Raw genomic sequence first — 24,359 nt, forward strand, 5'->3', positions numbered from 1 at the left:
ACGGGTATTAGTCACCTGTTTACCAATAAAAGCATAAAATCTATTGTGTCATAAATATATTTTATGCTTTTCAAATTAATTGTCCCTAAATTATGCTTTCAAACCAAATGATACACTTTCTCCTCTTGGAATTCTACGAATAAAAGATAATTTGACTGGCCAGGACAGTGGCTATAATCCCAAAAACCCAGAAGGTTCTGGCCAGAGTATTCCAAGTTTGAGGCCAATCTCAGCAATTTAGCAAGGCCCTAAGCAACTCAGCAAGATCCTGTCTCAAATTCTGAAACAATAAAAAGGGCTGGGGATATAGCTCAATGGTAAAGGACCCCGGTGTTCAACACCCAGTACATTAAAAAAAAAAAAAAAGACAACCTTTGCTACATAAGAGGCAGTCAGTTAAAAGTATGAAAGATGAGGCTAGGGAATAGTTCAGCAGTTCAGGGCTTGCTAAGCATGCACAAGGGCCTGGGTTCAACCCCTAGCACTGAGAAAGAAAACAATTTTATTCTCTTTATTACAAATTCCTTATCTGTGTATGTAAATAATCATAATATCTACTTCAGACTTTCATTATAAGTTAACATATGTACAACACTAAGAATACTGCAGATTGATTAAATTACCTATTTTAAAAATAAGAAAATAGAACCATATAGAACCAAAAGATAGAATTTTTGTTAATTGTGGATATGGTAAAGACTTTTCTAAGATAACTCAGGACTAGATGTTACAAGGGAACAAAAATATGATTTTAATTGCCAAAAAATATTTATAAAACATCAACCAAATAATAAAAACTAGTCAGAAAAATTAATATGATATATGAACAGGAAATTAAGATACATACAACTGGCCAAAAGTGTATAGAAAAAAGTTTGGCTCCACTAAAAATTAAAGCCCTGAAAACGGAAACAGAACATGACTATTTTGCTTTGGCAAAAAAATGAAAAGTTAGATAAGATACTCTACTTAGAAAAGGTAAAAGAAAATGGAAATTCTCATACACTACTGGAGGAAATTAAAACTGATACAATCTTTTTTGGGAAAATTTTTCATATCAAAATTTTAAATGTCCAAATTTGACTAAATGATCTTACTTCTAGAACTGTCCTATACAAATAATTTTAAAAAATACACATAATATGTGATTCTATTTTGTTTAAAAACTTGTTTTAGGGCAGAGCACAGTGGTGCATGCCTATGATCCCAGTGGCTCAGGAGGCTGAGGCAGGAGGATCACGAGTTCAAAGCCAGCCTCAGCAACAGTGAGGTGCTAACTAAGCAACTCAGTGAGACCCTGTCTCTAAATAAAATACAAAATAGGGCTGGGGATGTGACTCAGTGGACTAGTACCTCTGAGTTCAATCCCTGGTACAAAAAAAAAAAAAAGTGTGTGTGTGTGTGTGTATTCACACAGATTTTTTAATAGTACATACATATGCTTACATATGGAATATTATGCTCCAAACTATTAACAATAGTTATATCCAAGGAATGGGATTAGAGAAAAAGTAAAGAGAGAAGGGATCTTTTTATTTTCTATACTTCATTATCATTTCTATACTTATCATTAAAAAATCTTTTTTGAAATGATCTTACAATTTAAGGATTTTTTAAAGTTCAAGAAATAAAATCAAAGTCTTAAAGCAAAGACAAGTTTTAAAATACAAAACAAAGTCAACACAAGTTTATCTTATTACTTCCTGTAGTCATCATTGGTCATTGGTCCTCAAATTTCCTTTCTGGACATATGGGGCGGGGAGTGGGGGATTCACACTTTTTAGAGGTTAGGGAAGACCATGAAATTGAACAATTTAGTTGTTAGGTGGAAGTGATATGAATCATTTCTAGGTAGAACATAATTGCAATGAAAAACCCTCACATATTATTTTTTACTTTTGGCACAATCAGCAACTTTCAAGATGGTATTTTCTTCAGCCCAGATCCTTGAACAACAAATAAAGTACTCCTGAAACCTTTAATGAATATACAATGTAAGCAAAGAAAAAAAAAAAAATAGCCATTGTTGCCAGTCATGGTGGCAGGCCTGTAATCCCAGCAGTAGGACCATAAATTTGAGACCAACTTCAGAAACTGCAAGATTCTATCTCAAATTTTTTTAAATGTTTTTTTTTTTTTATTTTTAAAACAGCTGGAGATGTAGCAGTGGTAGAGCACCCCCTGAGTTCAATCCCCAGGAGCCCCCCAAAAAGAAAATTATTGTAGAAGAACCTAGCCTATCTAACTGGCATAGTTCCATAAACCATGCATTAACACACTAGAATTTCTATTTTCATCAATAGGGTGGTATGAAATAAAATACCTTACTATATGTACTTACAGTAGAGTTCAGTGCCAGTCTAAGAATAATTTTTTTCCCCCTGTGCTGGAGACTGAACCCAGGGCTTCTTGCATGCAAGGCAAATACTCTAACTTTGAGCTACATCTGCAGCTCAATACCTTGCTTTATTGTTGTTGTTGTTTGTTGTTTTTAATTAAAAAGGGACTTAGCAGGGGCTGGGGTTGTGGCTCAGTAGTAGAGCACTCGCCTAGCATGTGCAAGGCCCTGGGTTCAATCCTCAGCACCATATAAAAATAAATAAATAAATAAATAAAGGTATTGTGTCCAACTATGATTGAAAAGTAAATATTTTTTTAAAAAGGGACTTAGCAGCAAGTAGTCAACAAACTTAATTTCTCATAAACCTAAGTTTCTCATAAACCTAAGAGTTGTATAAATGGATACAACTTGATGCTAAAAGCTAAAGTGTATTTATAGACTAACATTCTTGATACATTTCATTAAGCTAACACATGCATTTTAGTCACAGGAAAATATTAGTTTTGTCAAATGTAAAATTTTGTTTCAAAAAGTAACATGAATAAATCCATCTCTAGATATCATTTGACTGTTGTTAATCTTGCTTCTCTTATCACCATAATACAGTCCTTTGTGTAGTAACTAAATATAAAAAGTTACTCTTCGCCCCAGAGTAGCCCCTAGGGGTTCTAATCACTAACAACACATGAAAAACTTATCATTGACTAAATATGTCATCATCTTTTTTCTAATCTATCTGGTGCTCTTTTCCAAAACTGAAGTTTTGAATCTTCAATGAAATGCTTTATTATCCACCAACATTTGAATGTTAAACACAAAACTAAAACCGAAAATATCTGCTGTCATTTACAGCAAAATAAAAGACTATAACCAAACACAGTTCAGCCTGAATAATTATTCATGATGATTTGAATGCCATAAGATTTTTAGATGAATAAAATATTTCAAATATTTTATACTTTAAGACCCATTAAGTCCCAAATTTCCAATTAATTTAATGAAATTATTTCAAAGTTATCATAAGTGGTATATTGTTGCTCAATTTAAGATCTATAGGTGTTCCACATCTGGGTCACTGGGACAAAATGGGTTTAGAGGGCAATGTGACAATAAAGTAAATAGTAGTGTGTAACGAACTTAGTAAGTATACTAAAGTCTCAAAAAATGTTCACGAGACCTCTCCCTTACTCCAATATATGTATTTACTCACTAATTGTAGTCAAATTACTTAAATAAGGCATCTTAAATATAACCACTTTTAAAACATTTGATTTTCTGAATTTAGTTCTATATAAAGTTAAAAGCACAATTAAAATTAAGCAAGACAGATTAGCACATAAAGTCATGAACAGTAGAGACCAGATTATGTAGAATATTTTAAATGATTATGACTTTTATTCTAAGTGATATGGGGAAGTGCTGGAGAAATTAAAGAAATGTCATGATTTGATTTATATTTGAAAATGGTTACCCAGGCTACTATGTTGAAAGACTACAACTAGAAAAAGGCAGAGAAACAGGCTAGTGAAAAGTTACAACTAAGAAAAGATTGTGACTTTTAGATTAAGATGCAGTAGAAGGGGTAAAAAAGTAGTCAGACTATTATTTTGAAGGTAGAGCCAAAAGATTTTGTTATCAACTTGAATGTGAATGTGAATGTGAAAAAGAGAGGAGACTAAAAACATATCTTATTTAGGGCTAAACAACAGGAAAAACAAAACTGCAATTTGCTGAATTGAATTAAATTTATGGGAAGAACAGGCCTGGAGAGGAAGCTCAGGAGTTCAGTTTTGGATGCTTTAAGTTTGAGATACCCAAGTGATGGGCTGGGGTTGTGGCTCAGCAGTAGCTAGCACATGTGAGGCCCTGGGTTTGATACTCAGCACCACATAAAAATAAATAAATAAATAAATGGATTGTATATAACTACAACTAAAAATAAATACTAAAAAAAAAAAAGAGCTACCCAAGTGAAAATGGTAGATACACAGTTGGCTACCTGCAACCAGATTTCAAGGAAGGAAAAAGATCTGGGATAGAAATACATTTAAAACTTAGCCTCTGGATGCCATTTAAAGCCATGATACTGTTTAAGATCATTAAAAGAGTAAGTGTAGTTACAGAAAAGGTACAAGGACTGAATCTTGGGACAATAAAACATTTAGGGGTCAGGTGCAAAATAAGGAACTATCAAAAAAAATATAGTATTTCAAGGAAGAAAAATGATTAAATTGACTAATGCAGCTAGCTGATAGGTGAAGATGAGAACTTGGAAATAAATCAAATACAAAAAGGATGTTGGCACAGAAGTATTCAATAAAGCACTATTAGAGGGAAAAAAATCAGAAAATACCTAAACACCTCCCAATAGGAAATAATAAATAATAACAAATATACTCAATGGAATATATACAACTATTAAAATGATAGTTAAGATTTCACACACATGCTTACGACATACTACTGGTTACTAAAAAAATCCAAGACATAATTAAAAGATATTATAAAATCACATCCATACAAAATTACATATACTTTTTATATTTAAAAGGAAATACATGGATTGTGGGCTATTAGTACTTTTTGTATTTTTCAAATAAAAACACAAATGAAACTTTCTAGTAAAGGTTAGCCTGAGGTTTTATGTAGGTCAGTGGTACATCCCTTGCCTAGTAGTTTGAAAAGCGTTGGGTTCCATCCTCAGCACAGCAAAACAAAAACAGTTAGCTTGGAGCACCTAGTACAATTATATAGCTTTGTTCATAGATAAACCTACAAAGGCAAAGACTGAAGACAGATTAATAGTGATAGAAAAGTCTTAGCTATTTATTTCTTCATTTAAATGAAACAATTGGAGAGTTTAGATTATTAATCAAACATTTAAATATTCCTTCACACGTCTATCATTTGTATAAGTCACATTTTGTTCTAAATCTTCCTATCTTGCACTTGTTAGAAAAGAATGAAAATATATTATCATATGTATTCTGACACAGATTATAAGGGTAAAACTGCCTATAAGAGGAAGTCTGACTTTAACAACATGAAATTTCTCAATCTCCACTTTCATCTAAACTTCCAGAAACAAATGTGGTATTGACACAAACAGATAAGTGTGTGTCTTATCTTCCTATTCCCCTGAACACTTAACTCTCCCTAATACTTTAATAGCCAATGCCTGTGGCACAATACTTTATCATGTCCCATAAATCCTCCATCCGCATTCAAGGTGAGAATGATTATACAAATTCTACATTATATCTTGATAATTTGAGTAATGCATTTTAAATGAGATTTAATATGCGCATAGCAGAATTAATATAGAGTGTTGGACACTGGGATTCTAGGCGTGTGCATAAACTTTCTATTAAGGTTTCCCCCCCTAGTACTAAGGACTGTATCCAGGAGCACTCTTAACACTGAGCTACATCCCCAACCCTTTTCATTTTGAAACAGGATCTGACTAAATTGCTGAGGCTGGCCTTGAACTTGTGATCTCCCTGCATTCGCCTCCTGAGTTACTGGGATTACAGGTGTGCAACATTAAGCCCAGTTCCTATTAGTTCTCTTGGAAATGATTCCCCTCCTTACATGTTCTTGCCATGTAGTTGTTTTGTTGTTGTTGTTGTTGTTGTTTTGCACTGCTGGGAATCAAACCCAGGCACATTTTATAAAAGTCCTCTAGATGATTCTGATATAAACCTCTGATTAAGAATGGAGGTTCCTGTCTGTACAGTGGCACATGTCTATAATCCCAGCAACTGTGGAAGCTGAGGTGTAAAGGCTGCAAATTCAAGGCCAGCCTGGGCAACTTAGCAACACTCCATCTCAAAGTAAAAAAAAATTTTAAAAAACGGCCGGTGATGTAGCTCAGTGGTAGACCACCTGCCTAGCATGTATGAGGCCCTGGGTTCAATCCCTAGCACTGCCAAAAAATAAATTTTAAAAAAATAAAAAAGAATGGAAGCTCTAAATTCATTGTATAAATCAGTGGTTCTTATGCTTTAGAGTTCATCAGAATCACCTAGAGAGCCAACTAAAATACACATTACTGGATCTGATCTTTTTTATTCAAAGGCCTCAGATTCAAAAAATTGTCATTTCTAAGAAGCACCCAGGTGATATTGATGCCACTAATCTAGGAACCAAACTTTGAGAATTATTAGCCTACACCAAATAAATCAGTACTTAAATCTTCAGAAAAATCCTTATGGGAGAGGTTTCCAAGAACAGCATCCATAACCAATATGTGTTGGCTCAACCTACATCATTCAACAGACATTTATTATGTGTGAATGTCAAAGTATAGAACTCAAACTATCAAAACCAATCACTCCTGAGAACTTGTTAGAAATGCCAGCTTCCAAACTCCACCCAGAAATACTGAATCAGAAACTCCAGGGTAGGGCCTTGAATTCTGTTTCAACAAATTCTCCAGGTAATTCTAATGCACACTGCATCTTGGAGAACCATGGGATTAAGGCATAGCACAATTATCTCTGTTAAAAACATACAAAAGCTACCTTCCTTCAAAAAGTTTATAAATATGGCACTTGCCTAGCCTAGCATGCATGAGATTTGGGTTGGATTCTGAGCACCAGGGGCAGGGGGATTTATAAATATGCCAAGGGAAGTAAAATACCAAAACTAAAAACACTTATAAGATGCTATCAAGTATTAAATGAACAGTATAGTCTTAAATAGCTCCAAATTTCAGTGGAAACATGAATATTAAAAACTAAAGCAAACTGCAATCAAAAATTTAAAAAAAACAAAAACTTATAACCTGGTCAAAGATTCCTAAACTAAAAAATATTCTAAGATTTTTACATACATGAAAAAGTTAATTAGTAGATTTCACGTGAGAATATAAGATTTCTATAATATTAATAAAAGACTTTTTGGTTATCATTTACTTCATTTTTAAATGCTGGCATAAGAGTTTTACTTGCTTGGTCAGCATATAAAATTTACTATGTCTTTATTAAATATTTCATTTGCTATATTTTCTATATCTTTACTATGTTTTTCATTTTTATTTTATCTCATTCATTACTGTATTTTCACAAAAAGTCACAGGCTGACTGAACATCATATTTTCTATGGATATTTTTCTACTCCTCTGCCAAATATTCAACACCTCAAATGACTTACATAAAAATAAAATGCATGGGGCTAGGGTTGTGGCTTAGTGGTAGGGCACTCACCTCTCATGTGTGAGGCACTGGGTTTGATCCTCAGCACCACATAAAAATAAAATAAAGGTATTGTGATCACCTACAACCAAAAAATCTTTTTTAAAAAATGCATAATGGTAAAAAATTAATATGACAGATTATATCAAAGACAATACTTACCCTTATCATTAGTATTTTCTTAAAAAAGGCTTACCGGGCTGGGGTTGTGGCTCAGCAGAACACTTGCCTAGCATGTGCGAGGCCCTGAGTTCTATCCTCAGCACCACATAAAAATAAAGAAATAAAATAAAAGTATTGTGTACAACTAAAAAAATAAATATTAAAAAAAAAGGCTTACTGATTCAGAAAAGTGCTGAATATGTACAATCAAGAAACAGAAAACCAACCAGTCACAGTGGTACATGCCTGTAATCTCAACAGCTCAGCAGGCTGAGGCAGAAAGATCATGAGTTCAAAGCCAACCTCAGCAAATTAGTAATCTCTAAATAAAGTATAAAAGGGCTGGGGATGTGACTCAACAACACCCAAAACAAATTATCAGTAAACTAAAAATAATTTTACAAAAGCAAAAGCAGATATGAGAAATTAATTTTTTAATATCTTTTTTTAGTTGTTTATTTATATGTGGTGCTGAGAATCGAACCCAGTGCCTCACACATGCTAGGCAACCACTGAGCCACGACCCCAGCCTGAGAAATTAATTTAATTATCAAAGTTTAAAGGACAGAAAATTCTCTTCATTTTTAGCAACAGATCTTTATTCAAAAGAGCTGTCCAAAGAGCATGTTATGACAAGGAGTAAATAACAGAAATATTTATTAGATGCTTCAAACCTTTTAATTAAATTAAAGAAGAAACAAATCAAGATTGCCTAATCCCATTAACTAGTACAACTGTGAAACAGGAAATCAAAACACAGAAAACAAACTCATTATTTATTAAATAGAGATTACCACATGCCAAATTCCATCTAAACCTTATCTATAAGAACAAAACAGAAATTCTAAGATATTCCTAATGGTTTATTTAAGAGCAGTACATTTATACAAATTATTTTTAATTCACATATGCCTAACAAAAGTTATTTCAGTTTACTTCAATGAAAAAGTAATAAAATACCTATCAGAAGATATAAAAAACTTTAAGCTATTCTAGTAGGTCTAATTGTTAGACCTACTAGGCAAGTAGGTCTAGTAGATATAACAATCAAAATCCTCTTCAACAACATAAAGTAAAATTTAAGTAATTAGCTAATGTTATTCTCTCAGCTTTTCAGAATGAAAATAGTTAATCAACCAAAATCACTATCTTATTAGTAACAAATTTAAGTGCCTTAATATATTTAAAAAATTAATTATTTTATCAATTACTTAAGAATAAAAACAAGAGCCAGGTACAGCTGTGCATGCCTGTAATCCCAGCTACTTGGGAGGCTGAGGCAGGAGGATTCCAAGTTCAAGGCTAGCCTCAGAACTTAGCAAGGCCCTGAGCAACTCAGTGAAACACTGTCTCTAAATAAAATACAAAAAAGGGCTGGGAATGTGACTCCCGTGGTTAAGTGCCCCTCAGTTCAATCCCCAGTACCAAAACATACACACACATACACACACACACACACACACACACACACACACACACGAGAGAGAGAGAGAGAGAGAGAGAGAGAGAGAGAGAGAGAGAGAGTTAGTTCACCAAATTGAAAAAAAAAAAAAATACTCAAGGAACCAAAGAATAAAATACAAAGGAAATTAAACACTTGTACACTGAAGATTAGAAAACATTACTGACAAAAATTAAAGAGGACCTAAATAAATGGAAAGACATTCCTTATTTATGGATAGGAAGACTCAATATTAAGATGTCAATCCCAAAGTGGTCTACAGACCCAAAAACCCCTATCAAAATTCCAACAGCTTTTTATGCAGAAATAGAAAAGTCAACTCTCAAATTTATATAGAAATGCAAGAGGTTCTGATTTGCCACAACAATCTTGAAAAAAAACAAAGTCAGAGGACTTACCTATCCCAATTTCAAAATTTTACTACAAAGCAACAGTAATCAAAATACTAATAATACTGGCATAAGGACAGACCTATAGACAAGTTGAAATGAGAGTCTAGAAATAAATTCATAAAACTTTAGTCATTTTTGTTTTAGTTTTTGTTTGTGCAGTACTGGGGATTGAGCCCAAGAATTCATGCATAGAAGGCAAATGCTATACCACTTAGTTAAATCAGCCTTGCCCTGTTGATTCTTGACAAGACTGCCAATTCCAGGGGAAGAACAGTTTCATAAACAAATGGAACTGGCACAACTGGATTTCCAAGTGAAAAAAGGGAAACCCTCTCTCAAAATAAAAAATAAAAAGGGGTGGGATATAGCTCAGAGGTAAAGCACCCCTGGGTTCAATCCCTGGTACAAAAAAAAAAAATTATAATTTAAAAATATTTTTAAAAGTTTCTACTTGGAGTGATGAAAAGGTTTTAGTAATGTTGTAAATATAACTAATGACACTGAACTGTGAAAATGTTGCTGGGTTCGGTAGCACACGCCTGTAATCCCAGAGGCTCAGGAGGCTGAGGCAGGAGGATCACACACACAAAAACAGTTTAAAATGGCAAATATTGTGTGTGTGTGTGTATACATACACACACATACATATTTTAACCACAATTTTAAAATATACAAAAAAATCACTGAATTGCATACCTTAAATGGTTGAATTGTATGGTATGTAAATTATATCTCAATAAAGCTGCTTAAAAATAAAAAAACTGGGCTGGGGTTGTGGCTCAGTGGTAGAGCACTTGCCTTGTACGCATGAGGCATTGGGTTCAATCCTCAGCACCACATAAAAAAAATGAATAAAATAAAGATATTGTGTTCATCTACAACTAAAAAAATTTTTTTAAATGAAAAAACATTAAACTAAAGTCTAAATGGCATTAACTAGATATCACTGATGTAGAAGGTATGACAACTGGGTCAAAGACTGAGCTGAAGCTTTTTATTTTAAAATTAAAGTCCACTAAAAGATCCTTTCCTAACCCTAAAATTCTAGGAATCCTTTTTTTTTTTTTTTGTACCAGGGATTAAACTCAGGGGAACTTAACCACTGATCCACATCCTCAGTCCATTTTTGTATTTTATTTGGATACAGGGTCTCACTGAGTTGCTTAGAGCCTCACTAAATTGCTGAGACTGGCTTTGAATTCATGATCCTCCTGCCTCAGCATCCCTATCCCTGGGATTACAGGTAAGAGCCATCATGCATGGCTATTCTTATATTTTCATTAAAGCATATTTCTAAAGAGCCTTTCTTTATACTTTTGTTGTGCTAATTCAACATATATAATCAAGATATAAAATGTCTTTGCAAAAGATTTTTTTTTTTCTTGAAATAGTGCTTTTACAAATTTAGAATGCGGCACAGTTTCCCCCAACCTAAGCTAAACTTGAAATACTAAGTCTGGGAGCATAGCTTAATGGCCCTGGGTTCAACCCCCAGGATTTGAAAAAAACAAAACAAACAAACCATATACTTATGAAGATCAAACTGCTTACTTACTTGTAAACATTTAGGAGAAAGGAGGGGAGAAGATACAGAACTAGGGAAATGTAAAATCATCAAGAAAGGGATAACCAAAATTGTCAAGTTCAGTAAAGAGAAAAATAACTGGATTTGGCAATTAGGAAGTCACTACTGACCTAATACACACTGTAGGGAGAGGGGAGCAAAGGAGTTCAAAATATGAAAGTGGGAAATTTTCAGTGCTCTTTCAAAAAGGCTAGCTGAGAAGAAACATTGTAAAAGAGGATGGAGGGCTGGGGCTGGGGCTTAGTGGCGGAGCACTTGTGTGGCATGTGTGAGGTACTGAGTTTGATCCTCAGCACTACATAAAAGTAAACAAATAGGATAAAGGCATGCTGTCCATCTAAAAGAGGGTGGAGATGATCAAGAAGACACAGGGATATCCTGAAAGATAGACGAAAGAAAGAAAATAATGCTAAAGGTCTGCAAAGTGTTCACCCTTGCTCCAAATAGTATATCTAACTTCTGTATCATCCTTATGAAGCATGAGATGGTAGGGAGGAAGGCAGACTTTTTTTCTTTTTTTAATTTTTTGTTTTTTTAGTTGTTGATAGACTTTTATTTTATTTATTTATATGCAGTGATGAGAATCGAACTCAGTGTCTCACACATGCCAGGCAAGTGCAGTACTGCTAAGCCACAGCCCCAGCCTCCTTTGTTTTTATTTTTAATTTATTTTTTATTTATCTTTCTTTTTTTTCTTATTTTCTTTGTATCAGCATTTAGAAAAGAATCTTGCACACAGGAAACATAATAAATGTTGGTTGTGCAAATATTTCAGCTCTCCCTCCATGTTATCTATTTATTCTTAGTGCTCCCCTGCCCTTCTGGCTACTCCTTTGGGTACGTATTTAAATAGAAACAGTCTAGAATATAAAAAACTTCCCACCAGACAATGAATTAATGTAATTAAGAACAAATAGTACATGTTATATACTAATAGTTTTGGTAAAGCAATGCATTCCAAAATGTTCCTGTCATTTATTACATTCTTCTTTTTTGAGGGGATCGAACCCAGGGACACTTTACCACTGAGCTATATCCCAGCTTTTTTTTTTTTTTTTTAAGATGTTGATGGGGGGCTGGGGATGTGGCTCAAGCGGTAGCACGCTGGCCTGGCATGAGTGCAGCCCGGGTTCGATCCTCAGCACCACATACAAACAAAGATGTTGTGTCCGCCGAAAACTAAAAAAATAAATATATAAAAAAAAAAATTTTTTTAAAAAAAATGTTTTTTGAAACATTTCTGATCATAAAATTATGGATAAATTTATTAAAATTAATCTTTTCTTATTTTTTTCCTTTTCTCCTTCCTTCCTTCCTTTCATCCTTCCTTCTTTCTTCTTTTCAGCTTCTCTAAGAATATGTATCCTTTCTCTGCCAACCAGATGATCTAGAACTGTAGTTTCACCAGCAGAAGCCACCAAGCACCAAAACAGTAGCAACAACACAACTCCATGCACGCCATTATGTAACTCCCTCTTTTCCTCCCTCCCTCCCTTCCTACTTTCCTTCCTTTTTTTTTTTTTAATTGGTTGTTCAAAACATTATAAAGCTCTTGACATATCATATTTCATACATTAGATTCAAGTTGGTTATGAACTCCCAATTTTACCCCAAATACAGATTGCAGAATCACATCGGTTACACATCCACATTTTTACATAATGCCCTATTAGTAACTGTTGTATTCTGCTACCTTTCCTATCTTCTACCATCCCCCCTCCCTCCCCTCCCATCTTCTCTCTCTACCCCATCCACTGTAATTCATTTCTCTCCTTGTTTATTTTCCCATTCACCTCACAACCTCTTATATGTAATTTTGTATAACAATGAGGGTCTCCCTCCATTACCATGCAATTTCCCTTTTCTCTCCCTTTCCATCCCACCTCATGTATCTGTTTAATGTTAATCTTTTCTTCCTGCTCTTCCTCCTGCAGCACACATGTAAAAAAAAAAAAGAATATGATTGATTTTAATAATGGTTCTACATAAAAATCGATTGTTTTTCATTCACCACTTATTATTTCATCCCAAATCAGAGGAAGTTGATGCCAATAGCTATATGATGGTGTGTTATTTGCTTAGTTTTCATTTTTAATGATCATTAGAATGAATTTATTAAATTATCTGTTTCTTTCCTAAAAAAAAAAACAACAAAAAAAAAACATTAAATGCTTCTCAATAAGTAAATGATCCAAAAAAAAAAAAAAAGATGTTGATGGTCCCTTATTTTATTCATTTATTTATATGCAGTGTTGAGAATCAAACCCAGTGCTTCACACATACTAGGCAAGCGCTCTATCACTAAGCCACAACTCCAGGCCCATATCCCAGCTCTTTTTATTTTTTTGAGACCTATCTAACTAAATTGCTTATGGCCTCAGTAAGTTACTGAGACTAGCCTCAACTTCTAATCCTCCTGCCTTAGTCTCCTAAACCGCTGGGATTACAGGTATATACTATTACATTAGGTTTACTTGCTTATTTCTAACTCCACACAGATTATACATAAATTATGTGTTTTCTTATCATATCCATCTCACAAACAAAAAAGAAAAAAAGAATTTAAACAAAACTAGTGTACTTAAATTCCAACAAGGTATCCTAACTTGGGCAGGTGGCGCATGCCTGTAATACCCAGTGTCTTGGGAGGCTGAGGCAGGAGGATTGCGAGTTCAAAGCAAGCCTCAGCAATTTAGCAAGGTGCTAAGCAACTCAGTGAGATCTTGTCTTTAATAAAATACAAAAAGGGCTAGGGACGTGGCTCAGTGCAATCCCTGGTACCAAAAAAAAAAAAAAAAAATCATGAATTCCTAGATATCACAGCACCCACATTTATTTTTTTCTAGTACACATTGATCAAATACTATATGCAGTTTATCCACCTGGAAAAGGCTCAACTGAATATTAATTTGTAACTAAAATCAAAACAAAATTGTCTAGTCTAATTAAGTTTAACACTAATCCCTTTATACTTCATCAGTAATTCTCATCCAAATTTACTAAAACTCTTCTTTCTACTAATAAGTAATTTCTCCTTTTGACAGAAGTAGAAGGAGAATAAAATGACCAACATAAAAATATGAGCTAAATTAGCATACATAAATAATACTGGGTCAATAAAGCCTTTTTCATTATGTAATATATCACCCTAAGACCAAAAAAAAAAAAGGCAATTAAAAACACTGCAAATGGTAAAAAGAAAAAGGTAGTTGCTTAAAATACAAATAAGAAATGTTTGGTATTGATGGTGACTAAAAGCTCCAGAATAAGGTATAATTAGCACAAAAAGTAAAAATAAAAATAGCTGGGCACAGTGGCACAGGCCCATAATCCCAGCAACTCATGAGACTCAGACAAGTTCAAGGCCAGCCTCAGCAACTTAGTGAGGATCTAAGCAACATAGTGAGACCCTGTCTTAAAATAAAAAACAAAAAGGGCTGGGGATGTAGCTCAGTGGTAAAGTATCCCTGGGTTAAATCCCCAGTACCCAAAAATAATTAATTAAGTTGTAGAAGCTGAGAATTAGAAATAAAATTAGATCCAGTTCTCAAGAGTACATAGATATGGATTCTTAGGTTTTAATGTCCAGGTACTTGGATTCACTAAGACTTAAAGTGGTATCCAGGAATTCGCATTTTGAAACATAATGTGGTCCAAACCCATAAAATTAGAACTAAATGAACTATGTTAGGTGTGTCAGAATCCAGGCCTTAACTCAGGACAGTGGTCTTCCCACTATGCCACTTAAACTGCTCTACAGTTGAAGAAACTAGGTCAAAGAAAGAATAAGTTACTAATATTTTGAGTCAATAAGCTCCAATTGCTTTTTATAACTCATTCACCAAGTATTTCTTAAGCATCTCTTATGTGTACAGCCATATGGAACAATACAAAACAATTTAAGATATGAGCACTAGGGGGTGGCTCAGTGATAGAATGCCAGAGGCCCTGGGTTGGATTCCTTGGCCAAAATGACATGAAACCTATCCTCTAGAAACAATTACTAATTGGGAGGACAAGATAAATACATAAAAACAATAACATGAAGGCTCTTCTTCTTTACTACTAAAAAGTTGGCCTTTGGCTGAGGATGTAGCTCAGTAGTAAAGTAATTGCATGCCCTGAGTTGTACCCCAAGCAGGGAGGGTGGAGGAGAAAAAAAAAATATATATATATATACACACACACACACACACACTTTTAATGAAAAAAAAACAATGTCTTTCTTTGTCACAGACATCTCTTTCCACACATTTCATAGACACACCAACATCAATACTGCATACCACAGGCCACATTCCAAGACAGCTTTTGTAGAGACCAAACCTGGTGTCATTTTAATGCAAAAGCCTATTTAAGAGCTTAGCTCCATTCAAATGTTAAGGAAAGCCTCTTCCCTTCAATCTACCACTTCCTCATCTCAAATGGTAGATTGAAAGTTTTAATCTTCATTCCTGTGCAATGGAACTAGAGGCAAAAATGTACTTCTACACCCCCCAACTCCTCCCTTGTCTTGGGCTTGGCAGTAAGACTTAGTTAGCCAATGAGATGTTAGAGAACCAGAGTCTGGAAAAGTGCTGGTGGGTTGGGCTTGCTCTCTTCAACTTCTGCCACAGCACTGATAACAAGCTTTTTCCAGGTAGATGTTACCCTGCTTCCAGCATGGATTCCATAATGAGAGAAGTGGAGCAGAAGAAATGCTTACTGTTGCACACCACTAAGATTTTGTGATTGCAAATTATTATGCAGCAAGAGGTGACTGAATCACCATATTTAAAAAATCTAATCAGGACTGATGATATAAAGCACTCATTCTCAAATTTACCTGATACTCTCTGGAGTCCCAGAGAGATTCATTCAGAACAACTAGACTACAGGACTAAAAAGATCACTTTTTCAATCACGACTGATTCTGTTGCAGTGTCCACATTTCTAGAAACATTGAAATTAAGATTACTAAACTTCCAGTTACTCAACAATATTCAATAACTGCTCAACAATACTAATAGATGACTCACTTGAAACAATGTGTGCTCCCAAAGGAGATGTATGTAATTGAAATCTAGTCAAGAGAATTATTTCAAATGCATTACAGAAGCTGACACTTAAACACTTATATTTTGTTAAAATTAAGTCATTTATAAACAAAGTACATCTTATTTTTTCATAAATCCTAATTTTTTGCATACCAACTATTTTAAGAATTAAGAAGTCCAAGAAGATAGAGTAAGTAGGAAAGAGGAATTCAAAAATAATTTATCCATGTTCCCAAAGAAGGATATGCTCTGTATTCCAGTACATTTTTTTTTTTCCTATTCAGGTGAATTATGTGCATCTGTCCAATTACATCATGACATCCATATATCCCAAACCCATTCTGGTCACCTTGAACTTAAAATAATAAAACTGCACTAGCCATTCCAATATCAGGCAAAGTTTTATACATTCAGAACCATGACATCTGCATAACCAGTGCCTACACTATTATTCTCTGTAATGTCCCCACTACTTTTCAAAGGTGAAAAAGGTGAAACATTACTCTATCTTCATGTTCCAATTAGACTGAGAAGTAGTTGTTGCCTCTGTTGCTGTTAGAATTAATGTGGTGGGTAAGAGTGCAGGCTATAATCCTGTCTCCATAATTTCCTGACTGTGTAATTAGTTATTTAAATTATCTGTACTTTTCTCTCCCTCTCTAAAAAGGGAATAACAACCTGCAGTACAGAATTGTCAAGAGGATAAAAAAAAAAAAAAGTAAAGCTATTTGAAAATGTGCTGGTGCACAGAAAGCACTCAATAAATACTAACTATTATTATTGTTACAGCTCTAAAACCCAGCTTCCTAGCACTGTCATCAGGTGCTAGGTAATACTAAAGAAAAAAGATTAACACCATTTTTATTAATCTATCCCCTTTAAAGGGACACTATTCTAAGAATATTTATTTTGCCAAATATAAATGGTTTATTTTAAAAACAATGTTTTCTTCTCTTGTTTTTGTCAGTTCTGATCATAAAATGATAAGCATGTCACTATAAGAGAATCTACATTCCAAAAGGGTAAAGAATTAAAAAAGAACAAAAATATTCTGAAATTTCTGCTCAAAGAATGACTGGTTAGCTTAAGGCCTTTTTTATTCTTCTTATTTTACAAGAACCACATGGCTTGTGGCTAGAGAATTTAAAGAGCTAAATAACAAATTTAGAGAAAAAAGTGTTCATTTTTACTTGAAAAATAATTGCAATGACTAAAAATATTAAAATCAGTGTCAAAACATATTCGATTCAGAAGCTCATGAGTTTAATATAAAATACAGACCCTAATTAACTTACCATAATTAACAATGGACATGAATCAGTAATACCAAAAGCACAGTAGAAAACTTTAAATTTTCTTTCAGTATTTTCCCAAAACAGATTTTTATAACCTCTCTAACAAAGCAATGAGAAATTTATTCAATGTGAAAACTACACATTTGTAAAAAGAAAAGTAATTGGAAAGCCAACACTCTTGTCCTTCGTTTTCTTTAAATGCATAATCCATGTGGCTATTCTTTGTCAAATTTAAGAATTATATGTACAATTCACTCCTGAAAATGTCTAAAAGCAAATCACCAAAAGACTGCTTGAAAAATGCAGTTGCATTGTGAACATGGGCCTTTTTCTTAAGGTGGCTGAGAATTTAAAAAGAAATAGCCAAAGAAAAGGATGACTGTTTCCTTTTACATTTCAGTAAAATGTCAAAGTACTTTCAGGAGTCAAATCTCTTAGAAGTGTGACATGAAGTTAAAGTTGTCTCAATGACAGGGAAGTCAATAGATGACAGGTGACCAATAAAAGTGATCAAAATACTTAATGCTCAACAGTAATTCCAGAAACACATTAAATGAGTGTGTCCAAGTTAAAAAGATGGAGATATAATTGCTAGAACAATTATTTGGTAGCAAATTAATACTAATGGTAACAGTAATGAATAATATTATAGAGTGTATCAAGAATCCCAGTCTGGTTTCCTCAACATTAATTCTATTCATTCAGTAACATTTTTCAATAATGAAAAGTAACATGCATTCCCAAAGAGTGGTGGAAATCTAAAAATAAATGCAAGTATGTGTTTAGTTGATGTTCTTTTTACTATAAGCCAAATCCGCTTCTTTTTGTTGTGTGTGTGTGGGGGGGGACTACAGCTCTGTTTCCAAAGATCTCCTAATAGACACTGTTCACTGGTGATTAAAATATTATTTTTATTCCTTGCATTACCTCACAGCTAAAAATGTCAAGATACCACACCCAACATGTCTTTTTCCCCCCCAGTGGAGGGGGATGGGGGTGAGAATATGGGAGTGAGGATATGAAACTACACGAAAACACTAAAGGCGATTTCGCTGGCAGGTACCCGGCAGCAGATCCCCTCCACAGTGACCCAAGGGGACGTGTCGCGAAGGGCGAGCGCAGGCCTGGGCCTCCGAGGGCTCCCTCCCTCGCCACCGCTGGGCAAGTGGCCGGGACGCGCTACCCGGGGCTACTCACCGGCCGCAGTGCTGACCAGCAGGATGGCCCACGGTAGCCAGGGCACCCGCCAGGGCCGCTGCAGCGAGGAAGTCATCCCTGGACCAGTCAAGAAGCAGGAGGGGGAAAAATATATATATGGAAAGTAAATACGGGCAGACAAATCCGGCAGGGAGGCTGGTCTTCTCCCGTCTGACTTATCCTGCCCGTATTACAATGCAGTTTGAAAGGACAAATGGCAGATGAGAGGACCTAGCTGCAGAGCTTTCATTCCGCTGCAGAAATTCCCTTCATTTCGCTCCCTCGCGACTGGGGGGCTTCATTCGCCTAGGAGGGGGTGCCTCGGCCCCCCAAACTGAAGGCATGTCCGTGGGGAGAAACAGGGGGAGCAGAAAGAATCCCGGCAGTTATTTTCCTCGTAGTTTCACGATATGAAAAAAATATCCAGGTCTGCGAGAAAACATATCCAAGGAGCAGAGGAGTGGAGGGCGGGGATTCGATGGGGGGCCGAGGATCAGAACAAGTTCCGGACTGCCGCGAAGGGCGAAGCCCGGCGGGCGGCAGCGGCGCCCGGCGGCCCGAGTCGCATCGCCCGCAGCTCGAGGAAAGCAGGATTCCTTTTAAAGTTTCGCTTCGGTGCTTCCTTCACTCCGATTTCGAGAACAACAAATCCTCTCCTTCGACGAGATCGAAAACGGTGGTTGCCTCCATGGGCAAGCCCAAGCCTACACACCCCGCGGAACAATCGCGCGAGGGTCGCGCAGGCCCGGCCGCGGGCTGCCGGTCGGCGCGAGGAGGGGGGGGGGGGCGGCAGGCAGGGCCCGAGCTCCGAGGCGGCGCGTCGCGGTGAGGTACGGAAAGCTGCCCCTTCTCTCCGTGCCGAACGCGCGCCTTCTCTCTCGCTTGAGGCTATTCCTGCCCCTCGATCTTGCCTGACGTGAATTCCACCATGAAAGCTTCGTCTTCGCCCATCAATGGCTCCTGTGAACGAATCACAAACCCTCGAGAAAGAAGCTGCTGCTGCTGCTGCTGCTGTCGCCGCCGCCGCCGCCGCCTCGTTCTCCCGCAGCTCTAGGCTCCGGGCGGAGCTCGGGCGTCGCGGGCCGAGGGCGGGGGGCGGCGGGAGGGCTGATGTAGGTTGCTGGGAAAAAGGGTGGGCAGCAAGCCGGCGAGACACCCCGTGCCTCTCCGGGAAGCACTTCCAGTGGCTTGGAGCAGACCAGACACAAAGGGGGGAGTCGCCGCAGCTGCCAGTCTGCGGCGCTCCCGGTCACCGGAGTCGCCCCGCCTCCGCCACCGCCTCCTTCTCAGTCTCCAGCTCTTCCCGGCCCAGTCTGTCTCGGGCCTGTGGTGCAACGCGGGCGGCGGCGGCGGCGGCGGCGGCGGCGGCGGCGGCGGCGGCGCGACGAAGCCGCACTGCGCCTGCGCGCTCGCGGCCCCGCCCGGCCCCGCCCCTGGCTCCCGGGCTGGCCCGAGATCCGAAGCCTCGCGCAGTGTCTCTTACCAAAGCCGCGGAGGGCAGGGTGGGGCTGGCAACCCGCGCGGGCAGCAGTGGCCCTTCTGCCTCACACACACAAGCCTTCCGTACGCGGATGGTTAGACAGTTGTGTGTGTACGTACACTACATCTTTTGTCCAGCATTCGGCTAACTCTTCCTACATTTAGCTGGACTGAGGCGTCGCTGTCGCCCCAAGTCCCCTGGAGAAAAGCTTCAGGGGCAGAATTACCCCCGTTGTTTCATGCAGCCAGAGCCTCTTTCTTCGTAACCCAAAGAATCCGGACGGACCTGCCTTTCCCAGAACGGAGACCCTGGCCTCCTTGGTCTCCTTTTACTGCTCAAACAAAAGCCCGAATTGGAAAGACCACCCCTAAACTGATGTGTTTGCTCTAATCGGCGCCGCGTTTTCCTCAGGCACCTTTCCGCCTTAGTCCTTTTTAGTTGACAGGAATAATTGAGCATTTGCGAGGATGCTAAGCTAAAAAGAAAACTCTGAAAATTCTACACAACGTCTTGCCCTACGTGCACGTCTGTCTGTGCAACGCGGTTTCCACATCTCCGAGGGAGGGCTTTTATTCACAAAGACTGCGGGTCTTTAGGGGCTTTTTAGGGCATATGGAAGGAAAATTGCAATGGAGTTAATGCCTCCGGGTAGAGAGTGAGATCAAGCCCTCACACCCTTGGAATTCAGGAGGTTCTGTTGGTACCACAGTTCCGTAGTCTGTTTAGGTTTTGTTGTTGTTGTTTTGTTTTGTTTTGTTGTTTTCCTATTTGCAAATTTGGTTTGACTCAAGCACCAGGATAGGGGAGGGAGTTCCATCCAACACCTTGCAGGGTCAGCCAACTTGGGTGGGATTTTGCTGGAGGAGAGGGGAGAAGGTGATGTGTCTGGCGCCATGATCGGAAGTCTGGGTTTAATTCTTAGCTGCAAGGTGGAAAAATTATGTGGGAGGGCGATCTTAAGAGGTGAAGTCTAGTCGTCCCTTCTCTTAGTAGGCAGAAGGGTTATTCTGAAGGCTGGTTTTGCTGGTCTTTCCTTATAGCTAGGGGCAGTTCCAAAGAGGTCTTCATAAATGCACTCCGAAAATCACACTCTCTGCTTGCTTGTTCAAGTCTTCTTTAATCTCTTTATCTGAACTTGATGTAAATAAATCTCCACATTCCTTAAACTGGTTTCTGTTATCATATATATCAGCTATAATTAGGGGTTGTAGTAATACTTGCACAGAACTCTAAGACTCTTTTTAGTTGAAATATTTTTATACTGTTTACCCTTCAGGCAAAGAGAAGTTTTTCTATATAGTAAAATCCCTTTTTAAAAAGAGAGGAGCATATGCTTTGATTCATTAGTTTTATTTACTATATTTTATTTTGCCTAAAATGTCTAAAATAAGAAGCTGGTATTACTTTAACATTTGGCTTTCAAGAAATTATATCTAACACTCAGGAAAACAGGATTTCAGTATGTTAGAAGGGCAGAAAGTTTATTAATTGGTAGTATATTGTTTTCCTTCAAATTGGGATCAAGAACTTAAGTATTTATTTGCTGGGGATGGAACTCCTGGCTCCATGCAAACTAGGGCCTCATGCATGACAGGTAAGCACTCTAACCCTGAGCTACATCCCACTGTAACCCTGAGTTACATTCCAGCCCTATTCTATTTTTGTTTACACAAAATTTTCCTAAGAAACATTAACTACCCTTATACATATATAGGGTAAATTATATAAAAAAGAGAAAAATGGTCTTAGGAAATTCACATGAAGAAATACATGACACTAACTTGGTAGGAATAATTAGTAAACAACTAGATATTAAACCCTTTCCTTTTTGTTGTCTTTGTAATATCTCACTTGGGACATAGTTATTCACTACAGTGAGAAAAAAACATCAAAGAATCAGAACTTGGCAATGACTTAGCCACTACATACACAGACAATACAAGTCAAGCTTAGGTGAGAACAAAGGACCCATACTTGCAGTGAGGTCTGGCATCTATACTAAATCAGGATAAGTAGATTGTAACAACATCCCCGAAATTTCAACAAACAGCTTATTGCAACAAAGATTTATTTCTCACAGATTAGTTCTTTGATACAAGTCATCAAGGAACCTATCATGAATGAAGTTCACCAGGAAACAAGCCCTAAAACTGTGAAATTTGTATGCAGGAGGTTATTGAGTAATGCTCCTTGGGGACTGAGGAGGCAAGATTGAGTAGAGGGAGAAGTTGAACTATAATACAATTGCAAATGATCCTTCACCCAATTTCAGCATTGTCCTTCATTGAGTCAGGGGGTTAGGTCTTTATGCCCTTTCAGCAGCCAGTTACTGGCTATGGGTTGCACCCAGGGAAGGAAGTTAACCTTAGCCAGAACAATCTCGGAGAAGGACTCAGCTTTTAGCCACCAACATTTCCAGTATTTGGAGAAAAAAAAAAAATGCTTCATATCTAAAGGGTGGATCTAGGGAGCTCAGCATAATATCCACTGCAGGGACCCTGCTCATTGTAGTTACTGAGATTCCCAGATTGATAGAGGCTTCACTGGAATATATGCTTTCTAGAATTGTCACAGTAGAAAATTTAAATCCTAGGGCTGCATCATCTTGCCCTAGCCATTAAAAAGTTTCCACCTAGAAAATAATGTCCTTACTTCCATTCACATTTTATTGGTCATTGAAGTCACACGGCAATTATGCCATGATACTAGGTGGAGCACCTGGATACTTATGAATAGTTTAATGACTACTATGATATCCAAGGGTAAAATAATACCTAGTACACTAATCACCAAAAGTCCAACAAATAGAATGGTATTATCCTCAACCAGATATCGAAGGGGAGCAACACAGAAATCCAGGAGAACAGACCAATAGCACCAACAAGACTGATAGATCCTTACTATGTATTACAGCCCCTCATGAATTATATCTTTCCTTTGAATTGGAAGGATTGGCAAAAGCAAATGGACATGGTTTTAGGAAAAGACAGAATTACTAAGCAGATTCTTAGAATAAGAATTGGAGTAAGAACTCAGGCAGAATTTCTGTTAAATGAATGAGAACACACAGGAGTTACCTGGGCCCAGAAAGACTGAGTACTTCTAAGAATAAACTTGTGACCATAAAGGGGTAGTATCAGAGAAAAGTAGAAGAAAAATTCTTAACTCTACTAGAAAAACAATATGGATGCCCAGAGGTTAGCACTGGGACATCTTTCTAAATCAGAATAACAGAAGACAACTTAAAGCTGCTTAGAACTTTAGAATTTAATCTTTAGGCTTAAACTGAGAACATGGTATAGTCTCTTTTTGGCAGATCAAGGTATACTTATGGGGAGATAGGAAAACCCAATTGTGAGGTAAGAAGATGAAATTAAGATTGACCTCCTTGACATCCCAAGACTTGAAAACAGCTTTAAATCTCTCTCAAACCTTTTTAAGGAAAGTAAATAAATAAATAAGAAGAGCTATTGAAACCTAAATCTATATTCCTGTCTTTTCCCTTTCCTTTTCATCTATCTTTTGAAATTTTAATTAGCTCAACTAACCTAGGATCACCCTTTCCTTCAAGAACAAAACAAAATCATCTGAGCCTCCCATCTTGAGTGACTGTCAGCAGAAAACCCTAGCTTCTCCTCAAGCATTTGAAAAAATCCCAAGGAAAACTAATATTTACCACACTTTTACTTGATTTGCTCTGGACTTCTCTATGGACATATTCTAAGAGTTTTTCCTTGCGAATGCTAGACACTGAGCTTAACATTCCTCCAGAGGATAGATACAGGGCCTTTCATTTAGTCTCCAAGCTACTCTATGCCCATATGTGGTTAAAATTTTGGGTGGTTAATTTGTTTTAAGATGGTTGCAGATGAAGAAGGAGAAGAAAAGGAGGAAGAAGGAGAAGGAGAAGGAGAAAAGAAGAAAGAGGAAGGAGAGGAGGAGGAGAAAAATGTGTATTCCTCTTCAAAACTATTATTCCTTAACCTGTAGCCAACAACCATATTCTTAGGATCCAGTCCCATCCTCTCCATTCAACCATCAATTTATGTAATCAGCAAATTTTGTTGTTGTTGTTTTGTTGAGACAGAGTCTGGCTATATTAAACAGTCAACCAGTCACTGTTGTAGGTATTAGAGATAAAGCTAGGAACAAGGTAGATAAGTTCCTTCCTTTCATCCTCTCGTGATACTGACTTATGCTCATTTTCTATTGTT

General features: G+C 37.1%; 1 protein-coding gene across 4 annotated transcripts in view; it reads right to left on the minus strand.

Annotated features, from left to right (window-relative positions):
* Bmpr2 (bone morphogenetic protein receptor type 2) overlaps positions 1-19,991 on the minus strand; it is a 172,868-nt gene extending 152,877 nt beyond the window's left edge. For 3 of the 4 annotated variants that reach the window (XM_071618898.1, XM_027942014.2, XM_071618896.1), the window contains exon 1: positions 18,666-19,990. In XM_071618898.1, coding sequence (XP_071474999.1) covers positions 18,666-18,741 — 76 coding nt within the window. In that variant the 5' untranslated portion in view covers positions 18,742-19,990. Of the gene's footprint in view, positions 1-18,665 lie in introns of all 4 variants that reach the window. The other variant, XM_071618897.1, reaches the window with a different exon arrangement.
* Positions 19,992-24,359: the final 4,368 nt, after the last annotated feature.

The sequence above is a fragment of the Marmota flaviventris genome, chromosome 11 (assembly GCF_047511675.1).
Source record: "Marmota flaviventris isolate mMarFla1 chromosome 11, mMarFla1.hap1, whole genome shotgun sequence".
Taxonomy (NCBI): Eukaryota; Metazoa; Chordata; class Mammalia; order Rodentia; family Sciuridae; genus Marmota; species Marmota flaviventris.